The 17,278-nt window shown below is 52.5% G+C and overlaps 1 protein-coding gene across 3 annotated transcripts in view; it reads right to left on the minus strand.

Annotated features, from left to right (window-relative positions):
* ATP13A3 (ATPase 13A3) overlaps positions 1 to 17,278 on the minus strand; it is a 50,296-nt gene that overhangs the window by 21,182 nt on the left and 11,836 nt on the right. For all 3 annotated transcript variants that reach the window (XM_083503904.1, XM_083503902.1, XM_083503903.1), the window contains exons 3-13: positions 11,435 to 11,608; positions 10,186 to 10,371; positions 9,647 to 9,717; positions 9,435 to 9,515; positions 8,688 to 8,757; positions 7,324 to 7,458; positions 5,897 to 5,969; positions 4,961 to 5,092; positions 4,672 to 4,854; positions 3,751 to 3,908; positions 2,261 to 2,449 (exon numbers count right to left, since the gene is read on the minus strand). In XM_083503904.1, coding sequence (XP_083360030.1) covers positions 2,261 to 2,449; positions 3,751 to 3,908; positions 4,672 to 4,854; positions 4,961 to 5,092; positions 5,897 to 5,969; positions 7,324 to 7,458; positions 8,688 to 8,757; positions 9,435 to 9,515; positions 9,647 to 9,717; positions 10,186 to 10,371; positions 11,435 to 11,608 — 1,452 coding nt within the window. The remainder of the gene's footprint in view (positions 1 to 2,260; positions 2,450 to 3,750; positions 3,909 to 4,671; positions 4,855 to 4,960; positions 5,093 to 5,896; positions 5,970 to 7,323; positions 7,459 to 8,687; positions 8,758 to 9,434; positions 9,516 to 9,646; positions 9,718 to 10,185; positions 10,372 to 11,434; positions 11,609 to 17,278) is intronic.

Raw genomic sequence — 17,278 nt, forward strand, 5'->3', positions numbered from 1 at the left:
GCCAGAGATACTGAGCAAAGTCTTTGGGGCCTAAGCACAGGGAGCGCCGTCTCAAAATGCGTCTAGAGGCACAGGACTAACCCCACAGGGAGCAGGCCGACCTGGAAACCAGAAGGGAGCTGCTGGTCCTGTGGGCTGACCTAGCGGGAGGCCAAAAGAGAAGGAAAAGGGGAGCTTCTGCAAATACTTCACCTTCCTCACACCCGAGTTTCCATTATTTTCGCACCCGCTGCAAGGCTGTGAAACTACTAGCCAGGACCCTCGGAGGAGAGGGAGCCAGACAGACGCCCCTCTGCCCCAGTCAAGTTTAGAGGGATCACATTCTATGCCCAGGAATCACCCTGTGCCAACAGCAGCGGCTGCACTTCCAAATGCTGGCCCTGTGCAACTACAGAAGGCCAAGAGCAGGACTGCGGCAAAGGTCTTGCCGCCTGGCAGCGGTGGGCAGTGAATGTGTCAGCCTGGCAAGGCCTGCCCTTCCCTCTCATCCCTAAAGCAGCAGCGGGAGGAAGGGAGAGGTTCTGCAGAGCAGAAGGGAAGGCTTTCCTTGACATCGCCGCACTCGCCCCAGGCAACCTGCCCAGCTCTAAGCCCCTCAGAACACGCAAGTGCAATTCATTAAAATTAATTAGCCTTGCGTAAGAAGAGCCAGAGGAATTCAAGCTCCCTGCAGGATTTGCTTTCCAAGGCCCATTCCCCCCAGTGAACCCTCCCTCATCTCCTGCCCCTCGGCTCGCTTTGTTGTTTTTTCCTAAATCAAAGGAGGTCTGTGATCAGCTCTGGAGGAAAAACAATTTTAGAAACAAAGAGCAAGGCATCCAGAGATTAGAGGGCCTGGCTCCTCCTGCTTTGTTTTGGCCCTGCAGGGAAGAGGTGCAGGGCAGGATCACCGGGCCCTGGAAAAAAACCAAAAAGTAAAAATAAAGCCATGCTTTTGTGGCTATAACAGCCTCAGAGGAGGAGTCATCAAAGAGTTTTACAAAAGTACCGAAAACTTTTCCCTCTAAGCTGTGCCACTTCAAACTCCACTGCTCTTCTTTCCCCCCAGCAAAAAGGAAGATGGCTCTGTGGTCTCTCCATCCTCCTCCCACTCCGCCTGCGCGCTCAAGCAGAATGAAGGACGGGGCTTAAAAGGGAAGAGGAGAAGGCCAAACACCTGCAGGCCCCACGGAAAGGGGAGGGCTGTTTCTGAGTGACTGCATACGTGGCAACCCCCCCAGAGGCAAGCTCACGCAGATGCAGTGGGGAAGGAGCGCTTGCGCTGCAGAGGGTCAGTCTAGATGGCCCTCGGGGTCCCTAGATGGCCCTCGGGGAAGCCAGTGTGGTGTAGTGGTTAAGAGCGGTAGTCACGTAATCTGGGAAACCGGGTTCGCGTCTCCGCTCCTCCACATGCAGCTGCTGGGTGACCTTGGGCCAGTCACACTTCTGTGAAGTCTCTCAGCCCCACTCACCTCACAGAGTGTTTGTTGTGGGGGAGGAAGGGAAAGGAGGTTGTGAGCCGCTTTGAGACTCCTGAAGGGGAGTGAAAGGCGGGATATCAAATCCAAACTCTTCTTCTTCTCTCTTCTTCTTCCCACGCTGCCATTCTACATGCAATAGCTATTCAGGCTCTTATTGGCTGTTTCTTTTGCTTACGCTCCTCCCCTCCAGTCGCCTCCAGCAGCCACCCCAGAGGAAGTCCCAGGCCTGCAGGGCCTCTCCACCAGAGACCAGCAACTTCTCCTTCCTTCCTCCCATTCCAGCTGGGCACGGCAAGAGCCTTTTCCACCCCCCAGCAGCTTCACAGAACACCCACCTCCGCAAAACCAGGCATCTGCAGGCTGTGAGGGAATCTGGGCACTGGCCAAAGACAGGCACTAAGGAATTCTTCACTGGGTGACATCAGAATTCCCTGGCTACTTTCTGCACAAGCTTCCCAAAAAGTTATCAACCCTCTCCTGATGCTTATTAAAAGATTTTCACATCTTCTAATCCCTGCCCAACACAAGTGCGCTCTCTCTGTGACTTGCTTCTTTGCAGGGATCTTACTGAATGAATCTCCTGCACAGAACCTTCCTGAGGGGAACTAAGCAAGGAGAAAAACGCCAGGGTCCAACATTTGGGTCTGGCCTCGGCTCAGGACAACGCACCCGTCTGCGTCCTTCCGCACAACTGAGCATCACAAGCCCCCCCCCTTGAAGTCTGTGGCAGGAGGATCTCAGAAGCCTCATCCTGAACTCAGCTCAGAATGTCTCAAGGAAAAATGGCAAATGATCTGCACCTTGTCAAAGCACACGAGGTTCAGCTGGCCGCAAATGTTGATCCTCTGAGGGCTGATGCAGAAGATGCCAATCTTCCTCAGCCGCCGTTGTGCGTAAACGATCCCCGCCGTCATGGCGGCAGGAAGAGCGGGCGGCACTGTGATGGTGATGATGTCCAGAGACTCGATGATGATGATGTCGGCCGAGACCTGCGGGAGGAGAGGAGGAAGATGAGGGAGAGCAGGGGCCAGCAAAGGGGGCCGGTCCACTGTCCCTCAGACCTTGTGGGGGGGGGCAGACTATATTTGGGGGGGGGGACAAATTCCTACACCCCACAAATAACCCAGAGACGCATTTTAAATAAAAGGACACATTCTACGCATGTAAAAACACACTGATTCCTGGACCATCCGTGGGCCAGATTTAGAAGGCAATTGGGCCAGATCCGGCCCCCGGGCCTTAGTATGCCTACCCATGAGAGAGAGGGTCACTCACCGCTGGCTGTCCAGAGGCCAGGCTGGGTCCACTTCGGCCAGCCCTTCAAGCGCTTGCGCTGAGAGATTCCTGCAGCAGGTGCTATGGGAAGCACCCACGTCTTTCGCCAGAGGCATTTCTGAGAAAGGCTTTTGCGTTGCCTTAGGACACCTGCAGCCTGCTGATCTAGCAGCACCGCTTCACCCAGGCAAGACCTTGTGCCAGGGGAACAAGGGGAACTGGGAGCTGGGATGGGGAGCGTTCCTTTAAGCGTGGAATGTACCAGAACCAGGCAGCTGCTGGCACGAAGCCCCCCCCCCCCGTCTCTGCCAGAGGTCCCGTGGAAGCACCGCCTGCCGGAGCAGAAGACAGGCAGCTATGCAAACCTGGGAGAAGGCCATTTTCCATGCTCCTGAGATGCGGGTTTTGCAACAAGCATTGCGCACACCGGAGGCATCCGAGGGCCAGGGGCTGTAGCACTGCTTTCTGGTACAGTGGAACATTGGTTCTAGAACTTAATCCATTCCGGGAGTCCGTTCGACTCCTGAAACCATTCAAAAACCAAGGTGTGGCTTCCAATTGGCTGCAGGAGCTTCGTGCACTCAAGCGGAAGCTGCATTGGACGTTCAGCTTCCAAAAAACGTTCACAAACTAGAACACCTCTGGGTTTGCAGCCTTTGGGAGCTGGTTTGTTTCTGTTCGGGAACCAAGGTACCACCGTATTTCAAAAAGAAGCCCTAGCAAAACTAACAACTGACAATCTATGCTGAACACAACCAACGGGGAACTATGTGAGTCGGCCATTTCTTCAGAGAGCTTTCCGGATTCAGTCAAGAAAACCACGCGGCAGGCAGGTGTGTTGCATCTATGGCTGGGCAAGGGGAGAGAACAAGCCACGTCCCCAGACAGCTTCGCTTGGCGTTTGCCCAGATGCGGCTCTGCCTAGAGACCGTGAAGGAGGAGGGGGCTGCAGCAACCGCCCCCCCCAGCCAGTGATGGATCTGCAAGGAGACAAAAGGGGTGGGACTCCTCCTACCTTGTGGAGAATGCTGATGACGATGGTGTAGAGGAAGCCGACCCCTGCCACCCCCACCAGGCAGAGCAGGAACATGTAGGCATCTCGGTAGAGCTTGAAATCCGTTGGCTTTGGATACAGGATGGAGCGGACCAGCTGCCCTTTAGAAGTGCTGAAGCCTAGGAGGAAGCAAGGAGGCTTTCAGAGACGGGATCGGAAGCACAAACCTACAAGTCCCAAGAAAACCAAGGCAGCATTTCGTTTATGGCTGTCTCTGGGCAGGCTGGCCAGGCAGCAGAAGCCCCTGCTAAGGCAGCAGCAGCAAAAGCCCACCTTCGAGGACAAGCAAGTCACTCAGAGCTACAACGGAGGAGAAAGGGCTTCATCAACGGAGACATGCGGATCTTCCTTCGAGTGAGGAGGTGAGGGAGGGAGAAAACAAGCGCCCTCCAGAGAGATCAGGCCCAAGGCCACAGCTCAGCGCCCCTGCTCTGCCTGCAAAAGGTCCCAGATTTGATCCGGAATAGCACCTGCAGGTAGGGCTGGAAGAGCCCTCCAAGTCTGAAGCTTCCATGGAGGAGAGGAGGGCTAGGGGCGGCTGCCAGCCACAATGGTCGGAGGCAGCGACCAAGGGCATCCAGCTGCCACTGTGGGAACAGGCCGCAGGACTAGATGGGCCACTGTGGGCCTGATCCAGCAGCACCTTCGTACGTTCAGGGCAGGCAACCCTGAGCGCGCGGGCCAATAAAAGGCTCCCTGAGGGCAGCATTGGAGGGGCAGGAGGGAGGAGGCCAGAGGGACGCCTCAGCACTGCACAACGCTGCCAGCACCAGACTAGCTTGGATGCTGCAACTTGTCATGAGCCATCACAGCTTAGCAAGAGAGAGAGAGAGAAATCCCACCCCGCCACGCTTGCTGCCTGTGCAGAAGGCTCTGTCTCACCTGTCCTGACCACGATGGCTTTGACCAGCTCCCCGGTGTAGAAGCGGGTCTGGATGACGGTCGTGCCGCAGAACAAGGTGTGCCTCCGGTGCCCCTCGGGACTGTACACCTCGTCCGCCAGGCCCCCCTTGGGCTCCTCCGTCGGGTTCGGCAGGTTGGTCTTTGTGACGGGAACGCTTTCGCCTTCAACGAGACGAGGGCACAGCTGACAGGGTGGAGATCCCAAGCCCCAGCAGCACCACCCAGGTCCCAGCTGCGGATCGGGGCCCCGCCAGGCCCTCCCCGTTACCTGTCAGCATGCTCTCGTTCACGATGCAGGTCCCGCTGAGGAGCACCGCGTCGCAAGGCATGATCATCCCGTTCAGAGGGACCACAATGACGTCCCCAGGCACCAGCTCCGTGGAAAGAATCTCCTCCACGCCTGGAGGCCGGGGAGAAGCAAAGGGTGAGATCCTGGCCCGGCAGCTGCTCGGGCTGCTCTTCTGCTCGGCCAAGGGCCCAGGGTGGCTGGCTGGCTGGCTGCTGTCTCTCCAAGGGAGCTACTTGCTAGGAGAGTGACCCCTGGCCCACGGGAGATCCCTCAGGGATTGGGACAGGGAGCGCTATCCAAGGGTGGAGTACAAGACACACCCCAGCTAGGAGAAGGGGCAGGAGAGACAGAGACAGAGAGAGGGGCCCATGGGCCCATGCAAGAGAGAGAGACTGTAGCCTGAAAGGATGGTTGGAGGTTGGCTGCAGACTGAAAACACCTTTGCAGGAGGGGACACTGCAGAGCCTCTCCCTGGAGACCTCAGCTGGTGAGCAAGGAAGTATTACTCAGAATAGAGCTCCTGCTATTAGCAGACCTAACTTAGTCCTGCTTATTCATTTCAATGCATTACCGGCAAGTAAAACCTAGCTGATTGCAGTCTTATTTATTTACTTGCCACCCACCTTACTGGGTTGTCCCAGCCGCTCTGAGCCGCTTCCAAAAAATGGTAAAACCACAGTAAAACATCACACATTAAAAACTTCCCTATACAGGGAGAAATGGGTCTGCAGTCTGTTGGACTCCACTGGTGCTTCCTGGAGGGCCCACTATGGCCAGACCCCACCCCTGGGCCCAGCCAGGACAGTCCCCTGGGAGAGATGTCCGGAGAGAACTTGCCCCTCCCTCCAAGGAAGCCCCCCTCCCCACAAGGAAGGCGGCAGATCCACTTTCCCACGGTCCCCCCCCCCGACCTACCTTGGTTTGCTCTGCTGACCGACACCCGGATGACGCTGTGAGCAGCTACCAAGTCATGAAGCATCATGTATTGCTGGGGAGAGAAGGGGGGGCGTTAGTCAGTAGCACAAGGGGCACTAAGGGGATGGGCCAGTGACTCCCAGCTGCATCACTGCCCCCCACCCCACAAGCACCGTGAAGGAAGTGGAGCCCCGGAGCAAGAAAGCAGCCTGCTAGCCGCAGCAGCAGCAAGAAACAGGAGGCCTACCTGGGAAAGAGAGAGATTTGTGGCTGGCAGAAATGCCGAGCAAGTCGCAGGAGGTCAGCCTGTTCTGGAAGGGGCCAATGCCCCTTCCCCTGAAGCAGTGCCCCCCCCACACACACCTGATCAGCCTCTTCCTCCATCTCTGAGTGGTCCTGCCTCCTGAACCCCCGCCGGTCAGCACTGCCCCCTGCCCTGAACCCCAGGAGTCGCTGGCTCAGTCTCCAGCCCCCTCGCCTCTGCCACACACTCGCCAGAGCATTGCCAGCATTAGGCCAATCCAAACGTCACAGAGTGGCTTGCAGGGCCCGGGGTGCCATCGAGTGGCACTTGCCTCCTCCTCCCCCTCCCCCCTGCTCCATTCTGGGACCTCAAAAGCTCCCACCCTATTTCTGTTGCCCTAACAGATGTATTGCCCGGCTGTGGATTTTGACATTTTTCTTAGGGCCAACATGGGTATCTTCACCGTTTTTGTGTGTGCTGGAATCTAGTTCCGAATCTTCTCTCCTCCCAACTGCTGCCGCCCAAAGGACTCTGGGCGCCCCCCAACAAAACAGCTCCATCAGTGCAAAGGCTTCTGCCTGCCCCATGGAACGTCTCCTCCCTCTCCTCTTCCTCCCCAAACCTCCCAGAGCAGGACTGGGGCAGGCATAATGGGGGGGTACACCAGGAAAGGAGTTGGGGAACGTTCCACAGCACCCACCTATATCCTTGCACTGACGGATCTAGTTTCCTGGATGCCACCCTCTGAGAGGGCTGGGTAGAATTGGGCAAGGCCTCCTCTGCCCCTTAGTTCACCCCCAGACCACACTTTGCACCACCAGAGTCACGCATCTTTCAGAAGACCTGGCTGCCCTTCTGACTGCCTCCCTCCCACCCTCCGCTAGTCACCATGTGCAGCTGTCACAACACGTGAGGAGATTTCAAGCTACGCCGGTTCAGCTCTGCAGGCTGCAAAGCGTTTGCAGAGCCGCACCCTCAGCTGGGAAGGAGAAGAGTCAACATCCGACTACAACCCCACCCGTTGGGGGTCAAGTTGCACTCAAGAGCAGCAAACCTTAAGAGGCCACGGAAGCGGAAGTTTGCCGCTGGGATGCCAGCCCCAGGGGAGTACCGAGGCAGCAGCTCACCTGCCACAGGTAAGCAGGCAGGCAGGCAGGCGCTCAAAAACAGCCCTGGAACTCACCTTCCGGATGGTATACAGTGAGCTAACAACAGAGATCAGAGACATTATCACAATGGCTGCTGCATAGTAGTAATATTCATCTGTGCTCCACAAGATCACACTGAACAGCTGGAAAATGTAAAAAGGATTGAGGACCTGGGGAGAGAGAGAGAGAGAGAACAAAACAAAGCAACGGATTATGCCTTTTGCATGAAGGAGCCGCCCTCCTCTCTCTGGTGCTGAAGGTCAAGAATTTCATGGCCTCCTATTACATACATTTTTAGAATTCAGACCCATCCTGGTCTGCGTGGGAGGGGAGTGAAGAGTGTGCCAGAAGAGCACATGGCAAGGATTCAGAGCTCCCCTCCTCTCCTGGCAGGGCTGGCCAGCTCAGTGGGCACAAATGGTGCCCTTGAAGACTTCACCCGAGAAGCCTCTGCGCCCCCTTGCTCTCCCCTTGGCCATCAGGTGGTGCTTCTCCTTTGAAAAGCACGTAGAACCGAAGAAGGAAGTTGGAAAAAGAACACCCTCTTTTGAGGTTCAGGCTAATTTGACTGGCTCTGACTTTCACACACACCTCTGCACACATGCAAAGATCGAAAGGCTGCGTTCAACACGGCTGTTCCGCTTGTGCAATGGAACTTCCCCTTCGACTCCCCTGCAGCCCCGTCAAAATCTGCTCCAGGGGGTTGAGGGTTCCTCTGGAGCAGATTTGGGGGCCACGCACGGACAGGAGGAGGAGGAGAAGCGTCGCTGTGCAAGCGGAGCTCTGACTACCCTTCAAATGTGTCCCCAACGGGGAGCCGATCCTTGACTGAGGAGTGGAGGGTGGGGAAGTGGGCCCCACAAGCCACAGAGGGCGCACAGGAATGGTCTAAGCAAGGGGCCAAGCACCCTGGCACCACCTGCTGGTTCCTATCTCTCTAAGGCCCCCAAGAGAGTTTCCACCTCAGTCAAGTGGTGCCACTCCAACACTGCCCATCCCCACCACCTGCCCTGGGTCTTCCATGGCATCAAGGCCTGGCGACTGCAGCACACAACCACCTGCCACTTGAATGCCCTGGCATGATGTCAGGCCTGGGCAAGAGAACAGCCTTGCTGTCTGCTTGGCTTTCCTTAAGAGGCTTGCGGCTCACAGAGAGCGGACATGACACTTGAGAAGGAAAGGGCCCACGTAAAGCACAGAAACAGACAGACCACCACACCCCCCCAAAGCAGACAAACTGCCACAATTGCTCCAACCTATTTAGTGAAACCTAGAGCTGCAGAGGGTTTCCCCTCCATAGCCTTTAACCCTTTCATGCACAGTTAATCCCCAGTCCAGATCCCCAGCAGGTGGGAGCCCCCTTCTCCTTCTCTCTCGCAAAGGCACATGCAATTCTTACCTCCTTAATCAAAAGTTTAAAAACGGAAGGCACTTTCACGGCAATTTCATTTACTCCGTAGAATAATTTTCTGTATGAAAAACAGAAGCCAAATAAATAAAAATAATATTTTTTAAAAACGGAAGTGTTTTGCTTGCTAACATGAACAGCAATCTATAAATTACTAAGAAGGGAGCAGCGGCGGCAGAGGCTGGGAGGGAGAATGGTGAGAAGGCAGCTTGGTGTTTTGCAAAACCCAGCGACCCAGAATGGCTCCCCCAGCCCCACCTGAAGGGCAGGCAGAGAGGCCCCCAGGCCCAGGGGCTCAAGGCAAGGCAGGCCTTGCATCGGGGGTGGGGGAAGAGATTTAATTGCAAAGATTCCACATACACACCCCTTTTGCACTTCAAAGAAGAAGAGGAGGAGTTTAGATTTGATATCCTGCTTTATCACTACCCTAAGGAGTCTCAAAGTGGCTAACATTCTCCTTTCCCTTCCTCCCCCACAACAAACCCTCTGTGAGGTGAGTGGGGCTGAGAGACTTCAGAGAAATGTGACTGGCCCAAGGTCACCCAGCAGCTGCAGGTGGAGGAGCGGAGACGCGAACCCGGTTCCCCAGATTACGAGACTACCGCTCTTCACCACTACACAGTGCATTGCCATACACAAAACCACTACTGAGAGTAACTGCTCAATTTTCAAGGAACAGCTGCCTGAGAGGCTCCTGTACACCCCCCACACACACACCACTTTTCTGTTTGAGTGTACCTGTAATCTCGCATCCCCTTGGTCAGCCCTGCGCTGTGTTCATTATGGATTGCCGAACAGGAAGTGGAGTCATCCAGACCCCTAAAGGAAAGGAAGAATATCAAACAGAGCGTGAGCGCGTGCACACACACACACACACACACACACAAACAGGAGTCACCAGCCAAAGTCCTTTCGGCAAAGAGGCATGAAAAACAGCCGGTGGCCCTTACTTTATGGAGCTGAAGTTCTGCACGGCGTCATTCCAGAAATACTTCACGCTGTGGTGGGTGAAATAACGGATCTGGAAGACGCATAAATACAAGGAGGCCATCAGAATGTGTGACTTGACAGCAAAACTGAGCTGCTGATCGTTTTGAAAGTCAAATGAAACAAATGTGTGCAGTCCCAGCTGCCCCACACTGCCCCTTTTATTGCTTAATAATCTAATTATGCCCACTGCATTGGCTCTCAAATCAGAGGTCCTCACACTCCTGTGGCCACAAACCTGCCTGGGGCACCGGCTCATTGCTACCCCTTGCAGCATGCTGGCATTCCAATCAGAGCCCCGAAGGGTGGAGCAGCTGAGAGGAGGGGAAGGGTGAAGCCTCTTCAGGGTCTGCTCCCGCCCCAGAGCCTCAACACCTCCCCCCAAGCTGCCTTTGTGCACAGCAGCCATTCCCAAGTAACCCCCAGGCAGAGGCAAAGGCAGATGGATAAACGCTGCCCATTGGAGGCTGCCACGCAGAGGACGATCCCACAGCCTTCCTACCTCCTGGAGGTGAGCCTGGGAACGTCTGTTCAAATCATTTTCGCCCTCTTCAGCCAGGTTGATGTCCAAATGACCACTGCAGCCATTTGTCATCTTCTCCGATGCATATTTTGGAGTCTGCAACAGATTGGGCCCCAAAGAAAGCACAATGCGAACCTTTGCACAAAACCATGTCTGGAATTCATCCTTTAAAAAGAGAGAGAGAGAGAGAGAGAGAGAGAGCTTTCAGAACAAAAGTCTGACAGTGAGCTTCTGCGCCTTTGGATGATCTGACAAACATCGCTGGCAATTTGATAACTGTGAAGCAGGTGCTTAACTATACATGACTCTAAGCAGGTGTGTAAAGGGAGCCCCAGCCCAGAAGTGGGGGGCAGACTACACCTCTCAAGGGGGGCGCAGGATGACACCACTGGGCTAAGCAAAGGGGGAGGAACTTTCAGGAGATGACTGTCCTCAGGCGCTGAGAGTTCACCCAGACCCTATGATACAGACACAGGGACTCTTGCTTCCAGCTTCCTCCACACCTTGTAGGGACCCAAACACATGCAGAAGGCAGAGGGACATTCTGCGCATGCGCAACCTTTGCTGTCCCCTCTACATTTCTGTGTTTTTATGAGATTTAATAATGAGATGCCTTTTAGCACCTCTAGCAGGCTTCTGCATAGAATTTACTTTCTGCTTTCTTCCCATCTCCCCCAGCAAAGTCTGCCCCTTTCCCCCCTCCTCTTGAGCCTGCAAGGAGGGGCCAGGCCACTTTGTGTTTCTACAACACCCAGCGCTTCTCTACAAACAGGTAACAGCTCCAGGCTGTGAATACGGCCCGCGAAGGCACCGCTTGGCCAGACTGCAGAACTGCACAAAGTTGGACAGACATGCAACTGGTCAATTTTGGGTGGTGGCCAGTCCCTAAGCTGAGGAGATCTCTGCACAGATCACATGTGAAGTCCAAAGCCCAGGGTCCTTGGGGCTACTGAAGGTCCAGACTTTGAGAGCGGCTGCTCAAAACACTCCTTTGAAGAGCAAGCCCGCTTGGCCCCTCGGAAGCTACCACAAGAATTAAATAGTTCCTGCCAGTTTTTCAGCCAGGGCGGGGAGGCAGAAACCAGGGCGATGGCCCTCTGGATCAGACGCTCCTCCTGCCATGCAAAGAAAGCTTTGTGGGAGAAGCCTGTCCTGCCCAGAGGCCACGGCCAGCCTGGTCCTCCACGCCTCCCTGGGGATCTCCCCTGCCAAAGAGGGCGGCACTCACTGTTGTCCGCAGCAGAACCACTTTGCTGCCTCGGAGGGAAGTTCTCCTGCACGTCGCCTTCACCCGCCACTGAGGCATCCAGTAGAGGAGGAGGAGGAGGAAGCCGCCCGTGCACAGCACCCCCACAGCCACCAGGACCATCTTCCACCGGCAAAACGTGTAGCCGTAGATCTTCTGCAAGGAAGATGGGGAACAAATGAGACCAAGGCAATGGCACAGCTGGCAGAACAGCCTCAGGACGCCTCTGCTCTGCTCTCCCTCCCTGTGGCAGGACCAGGGGCGTTCCTGGAGGTCGCTTGCTTCACGGCAGGAGCCCGGGGGCAGCCACCTATGTCAAGGAGAAAGGGCAACTGCGAGACACACGGACACCATCTGCTGCAAGAGCTGCAGGTCCTATCAGACTCTTGCTGGCCACTGGAGAGCAGGGCAAGAAGCCACACATGTCACCCTGTCCGGCTGCTGACCAAGTGACAGGGGAAAAAACACCCAGGGCGAGAGGAGGGCAGAAAAACAGCCGGGGATAAAATCAACAGCAAAATGTGACCAGGAACTTGTCCCTAGTGAGTTTTCTCCAGCCTACGCCTGAGTTCCAAAGCAGAGTTACTGGGGGCAACTGAGAACATTTTGGGAAAACCGCTTCTGGCAAGAGAAGGGAGTTTGCTTTTGTGCTCAAGTGCTGCTGACTCCCTGGGGCAAAAGGCCCTCAAGATTTCTCCACCAGCTGTGTTTCTAAGCACCCACCTACTCACTCGCAAGCTCCAGCTTGTGTGCTCAACCCCAGAAACCCACAGATGGGCAGACTGTCAGAAGACGGTTGGGCTGTGACACCAGGCCAGTGAAACACTTCTGCGCATGAGATACATGCAGTAAAGGCACAGGGCGTAACTGCCAGGGGCTGGATTAGATAACCCTTGGGGTTCCCTTCCAACTCCGCAATTCAGTGATTAAATTCCACATCTCTGGTTTGCTCTCCACCGCCAGAAAATCTAAGGATACTGGAAGCCAGTGAGGAGGCTCTGAGCAGCTTCCAGACCCCCCCCCCCACACACACCGCAAGAGGCCGAGATGGATGGCAGAACAGAGGGGGCTGTCTTGGCCTGGCCACCTTGAGCCTCAGAAGAGGAGCCCACTTGAAACTTCTGGATCAGGCCCAGCTGAAATGAAACACACTAGATGATGACGCAAATGAATCTGACCCTCCTCTCTTCAACTTGGGCAGAATTTTACTGTCTGGAATGTTGAATGTTTTCTTTAAATGTAAAGGTTCATCATTGTTCCACTCCATGTGTATGTCTTTAAGGGGCCGGAGCAAGGGCCAGAGCAAGATAACGAGACCCAGCTTTACAGCTGTGAAACATAGCAGGTGCTGCTGAGTTGTATTTGATTAAGGCGTGTCAGCATTTGGGTAGAGTATATAAGGAGCAGCACCTAGCTCTCCCATTACCCTGGGGGATGGGTTGGTGGTTGGGTCATGTTTTGTTTGTTAATATATTTAGTGTAATGGAGTTTTTGTTTTTCTTATTAAAACCTTCTTTAAGTTATTTTTGAGTCCCTTCTCTTTAATGCATGGTCTCCCCAGCAAGCTCTCTGCAGCGCTACCATACTGCAATAAGCCAACATCTTTGGTTATGGGCCCAGCTGCTGAGTGGATGACTGCATATTTTTGGACTCTGAGAAAGGTTTGAAAACTCCTTCTCCTGTTAGCGTAGTTTTTGTGGGTCTGGAAGAGTTCCAGAATGGTTGACTGGGTTCCTGAAGCTGAGAAGGCTCTGGTCTTCCCACAGCTAACAGATGAGAACTATAGTTTATGGTCTTTTCGGGTGGAGGCGCTTTTGACCTCTAGAGAAGTATGGACCTATGTAACTGATGACCCTCCTGACCCTGTAACTAATGCTTGGTCGAAAGGAGATGCAAAAGCCAGGGCGATAATTAATTTGGCAGTCAGTGACCAGCAAGTAGTCTATATAAGAAATAAGAAAACTGCCAAAGAAATGTGGGACAGTCTTGCAGCAGTGCATGTTAGAAAAGAGTCAGCGTCTGCATTGACCTTTTTCAAGCAGTTGTACCAGACGAAGTTGCAGCCTGGTGGTGATTTGGCAGCACACTTGAGACGTCTGGAGGCAATACGCGGCGAGTTAATTCAAAGGGACATGGAGATACCTGATATTCAGTATGTTTTTATCATCCTTTGTTCCCTTAATGAGGACTTTGATGGTATAGCTAGCCAGATATCTGCTGTTCCACCAGCACAATTAACTGTGGAAGGGGTAACGGCAAGATTAATGGGCGAGTTGGATAGAAGGGAGGCTTGTGCCATAAGCACTCCTGTTTCCAGAAAGAATGAGGAACGCCATATGCAAACCTGTGGTGATACAACTGCATTTAAAGCTGCAAAGCGTTGTTGGTTCTGCAATAAGCAAGGACATTTTGCAAGGGACTGCAGATCCAAAAGAAAGCAAAGTACTCCCAAGCCTGTTTCTGTTCGTCAATCACGGTCGTCAGCCCAACAGCCGGCATCGTATAGTAGAGACAGAAACGAGCCGCGAGCTTTTCACGCTCGGACTAAAGATCGTAAAAGAATTAAAGGAGCCAAGTGGAAGTCTTTTGTTGTCGACTCAGGAGCATCTCAGCATATCTGCAATGATCGAAGCTTGTTTATTTCTTTCGAAGAGGAAATTGGTAATGTACATTTAGCCAATTCACAAGTCTTGCAGTCGCTTGGCAGGGGTACCGTTATACTTGACTCTTTAAACATTACAATAGCGAACTGCATTTACTGCCCGTCAGTGGACAATTTATTATCAGTAAGGTGCTTTGCCCGTCAAGGCATAACTGTGCGTTTCTTAAAGTCTATGTGTGAGTTTTTCGAGGGGAACAAACGTCTATTGTATGCCCGGGAATCTGATGGTTTATATAGACTGTATTTTCACACCTACTCACAATCGCATATAAATTGCAGAGCAGCACAGTCAAGCCAGGGGTTGAGGAATGTAAGACCACATTCTGGGTGTATCCACGTGGCACACAGAATTCTGGGACACCTGAATTTTGCTGATGTAATTAAGACAAGGAATATTGTTAATGGCCTCAACTTAAAACCATGCAAATTCTTTATGCAATGTCTATCCTGTTGCAAGAATAAGATTAAGGTTGCACGCAAGGGTAGGTGCTCAGATAGGAAAGTAACTGAGCCATTTGAGCGTGTACATTGTGATTTAGTTGGGCCACTCCCACCCTCATTAGGAGGTTCAAAGTACTGGCTTACTCTGATAGACCAGTATAGTAGATATTGTTGGACTTATGCAATAGCTGAGAAGTCCCAAGCATTTGAGAAGTACAAGGTTTTTTGCAACTGGGTAAAAACGCACTTTAACAAACCTATTAAGAACCTGTTTTCTGACCAGGGCGGGGAATTTGTTTCTGAGGATTTTGAGAAATTCCTGGAAGCGCAGGGGACTACTCATGAGTTATCTTGCCCCCGAAGTCCCTGGCAAAATGGGCTTGTTGAAGTTGTGCAGCGTGACCTGCAGGCAGGGGTTAAAACTTATCTGCACGATGCTAATCTGCCCAAAGACTTTTGGGCTGAAGCGCTCCATGCCTTTTGTTATGTTAGAAATCGCAGTTATCATTCTGGTTTAGATGTCACCCCCTATGAGAAGCTGTTTAAAAAACGCCCTAATCTGAAATACCTACGTATTTGGGGTTCAGATGTAATTATGCATTATCCCGCTAAGCAGAAATTGGGTGAACGTAGTGTTCAGGGAAAATTAATGGGCTACCAGCAGGGGGCGTACAGAATTTACATACCAGCAACTGGCAAATTTCATATTACCAGAAGCATGATACAAACTGTAAATTGGAATGGGGTTGCTGTTTTCCAAGATACTGATGGTATAAATGATACTGAGGAAGAAGAGGAAGCAGCAGCAGCAGCAGGAGGAGGAAATGGTGATTCTGAATTAATAGAAAAAGACAAAAAGCCTGTTGAATCTGATAATTTGTTTGATGATTTAAAGTCACAGGCATCTGAGGGGAGGTTAGATTCTCTTGATTTTTCTGACCGTGAGCTTAGCCTACAGGCACCTCTTCAGTCTGACAATGATAATTTACAACCTGAAACAAGTAGTTCACTGAGTCCCATTAAGTCTGAGGAGTCTGACTCTCCTTCCGGACTGAGACGTTCAGACAGAAAGAGGCAGAAGCCACAACGTTTTGCAGATGAACATTTTAATACTGTGTATGCCAATAAGGCGGTTTTTGAGCCAAAAAGCTACAGTGATGTTCAGAATTTACCTATGCACCAAGCTGTAAATTGGTATAAAGCTATGAACTCTGAGATAGCTTCTTTAAAAGAGCATAACACTTGGTCTCTTGTACCACAAACCCCAGATATGAGACTTATTGATTCAAAATGGGTTTATAGAGTTAAAATGAATGACAAAAATGAAGTTGTAAGGTACAAGGCGAGATTAGTTGCTAGGGGTTTTCAACAAATTCCAGGCGAAGATTATGATTTGTGCTATTCACCAAGTGTAAAATATGAAACAGTTAAGCTTTTGTTAAAAGATGCTTCACAGTGTGGAAAAGCCCGCTATGCAATGTTTCTCTGCTCTTAAGAGAGTGGTAATGTACCTTAAACATACCAAACATTATAGGTTGCAGTTTACATCACACATGAAAGACATGTACAAAGTATGCTTTATGTTTTTGTTCCACAATGATGAACCGCAGGGGAAATGTTGAATGTTTTCTTTAAATGTAAAGGTTCATCATTGTTCCACTCCATGTGTATGTCTTTAAGGGGCCGGAGCAAGGGCCAGAGCAAGATAACGAGACCCAGCTTTACAGCTGTGAAACATAGCAGGTGCTGCTGAGTTGTATTTGATTAAGGCGTGTCAGCATTTGGGTAGAGTATATAAGGAGCAGCACCTAGCTCTCCCATTACCCTGGGGGATGGGTTGGTGGTTGGGTCATGTTTTGTTTGTTAATATATTTAGTGTAATGGAGTTTTTGTTTTTCTTATTAAAACCTTCTTTAAGTTATTTTTGAGTCCCTTCTCTTTAATGCATGGTCTCCCCAGCAAGCTCTCTGCAGCGCTACCATACTGCAATAAGCCAACATGGAAGAGCGGAGGGCGGGGGGGGGGAGTGGCAGGGAAGGGAGGCAAGCAGGCAGGTACTTGGAGGACGGCCAGAGGCTTCTTTCCACTGTCACACGGCAGAGGAAACAGAAGCAGCGGGAGCCCACAGGAAGATGGAAAGAAATCGGGGCCAGAACTCTGTCCGGAGCAGCTGCAGGGAGGCTCTGTGAGCTCCGACAGCAACAGAGGGGGTGGGAAAGGTGGGGCAGTCCTGACAAAGCAAACCCTCAATACCGACCAGAAGGCGGCCTGGGAATCCCCCTGCCCACTTTCTCCATACCAGACTTCATTTTATAAACTTGTGCCAGGCCCCCCTTCCTTCTTTCAACACCCCAAAGCCCAATGTGCCGTAAGCTTCCTCCTAGAGCAGCTGCTCCAGCCCCTCTCAGCTGCCCTGCTCAAAAGCTCTTCCTGCTCTACGGTTTCCTTTTTGAGGCGCACTGAATGGCACTCCAAGGGGGGGGCACACCAGATATGCGGAAAACGGCATTATGACATTGGCAAGCTGATTTCCGGCCCCTTTCCCTAAAGATCCAGGAGATGGAATCTGCCTTTCCCGCAGCTGTCGCAGCCGGGATTGACATTGCCATCCCTTTCCTGGTCAGCCACACTCAAGGCATCTTTTCTCACCTGCTCACAACAACACCACCATGTTACTTATACGCTGCCACTTGACTGGGTTCCCTCCCTGGCCTTGTCATCGC

This window comes from Podarcis liolepis (assembly GCF_965112155.1).
Source record: "Podarcis liolepis genome assembly, chromosome: 5".
Taxonomy (NCBI): Eukaryota; Metazoa; Chordata; class Lepidosauria; order Squamata; family Lacertidae; genus Podarcis; species Podarcis liolepis.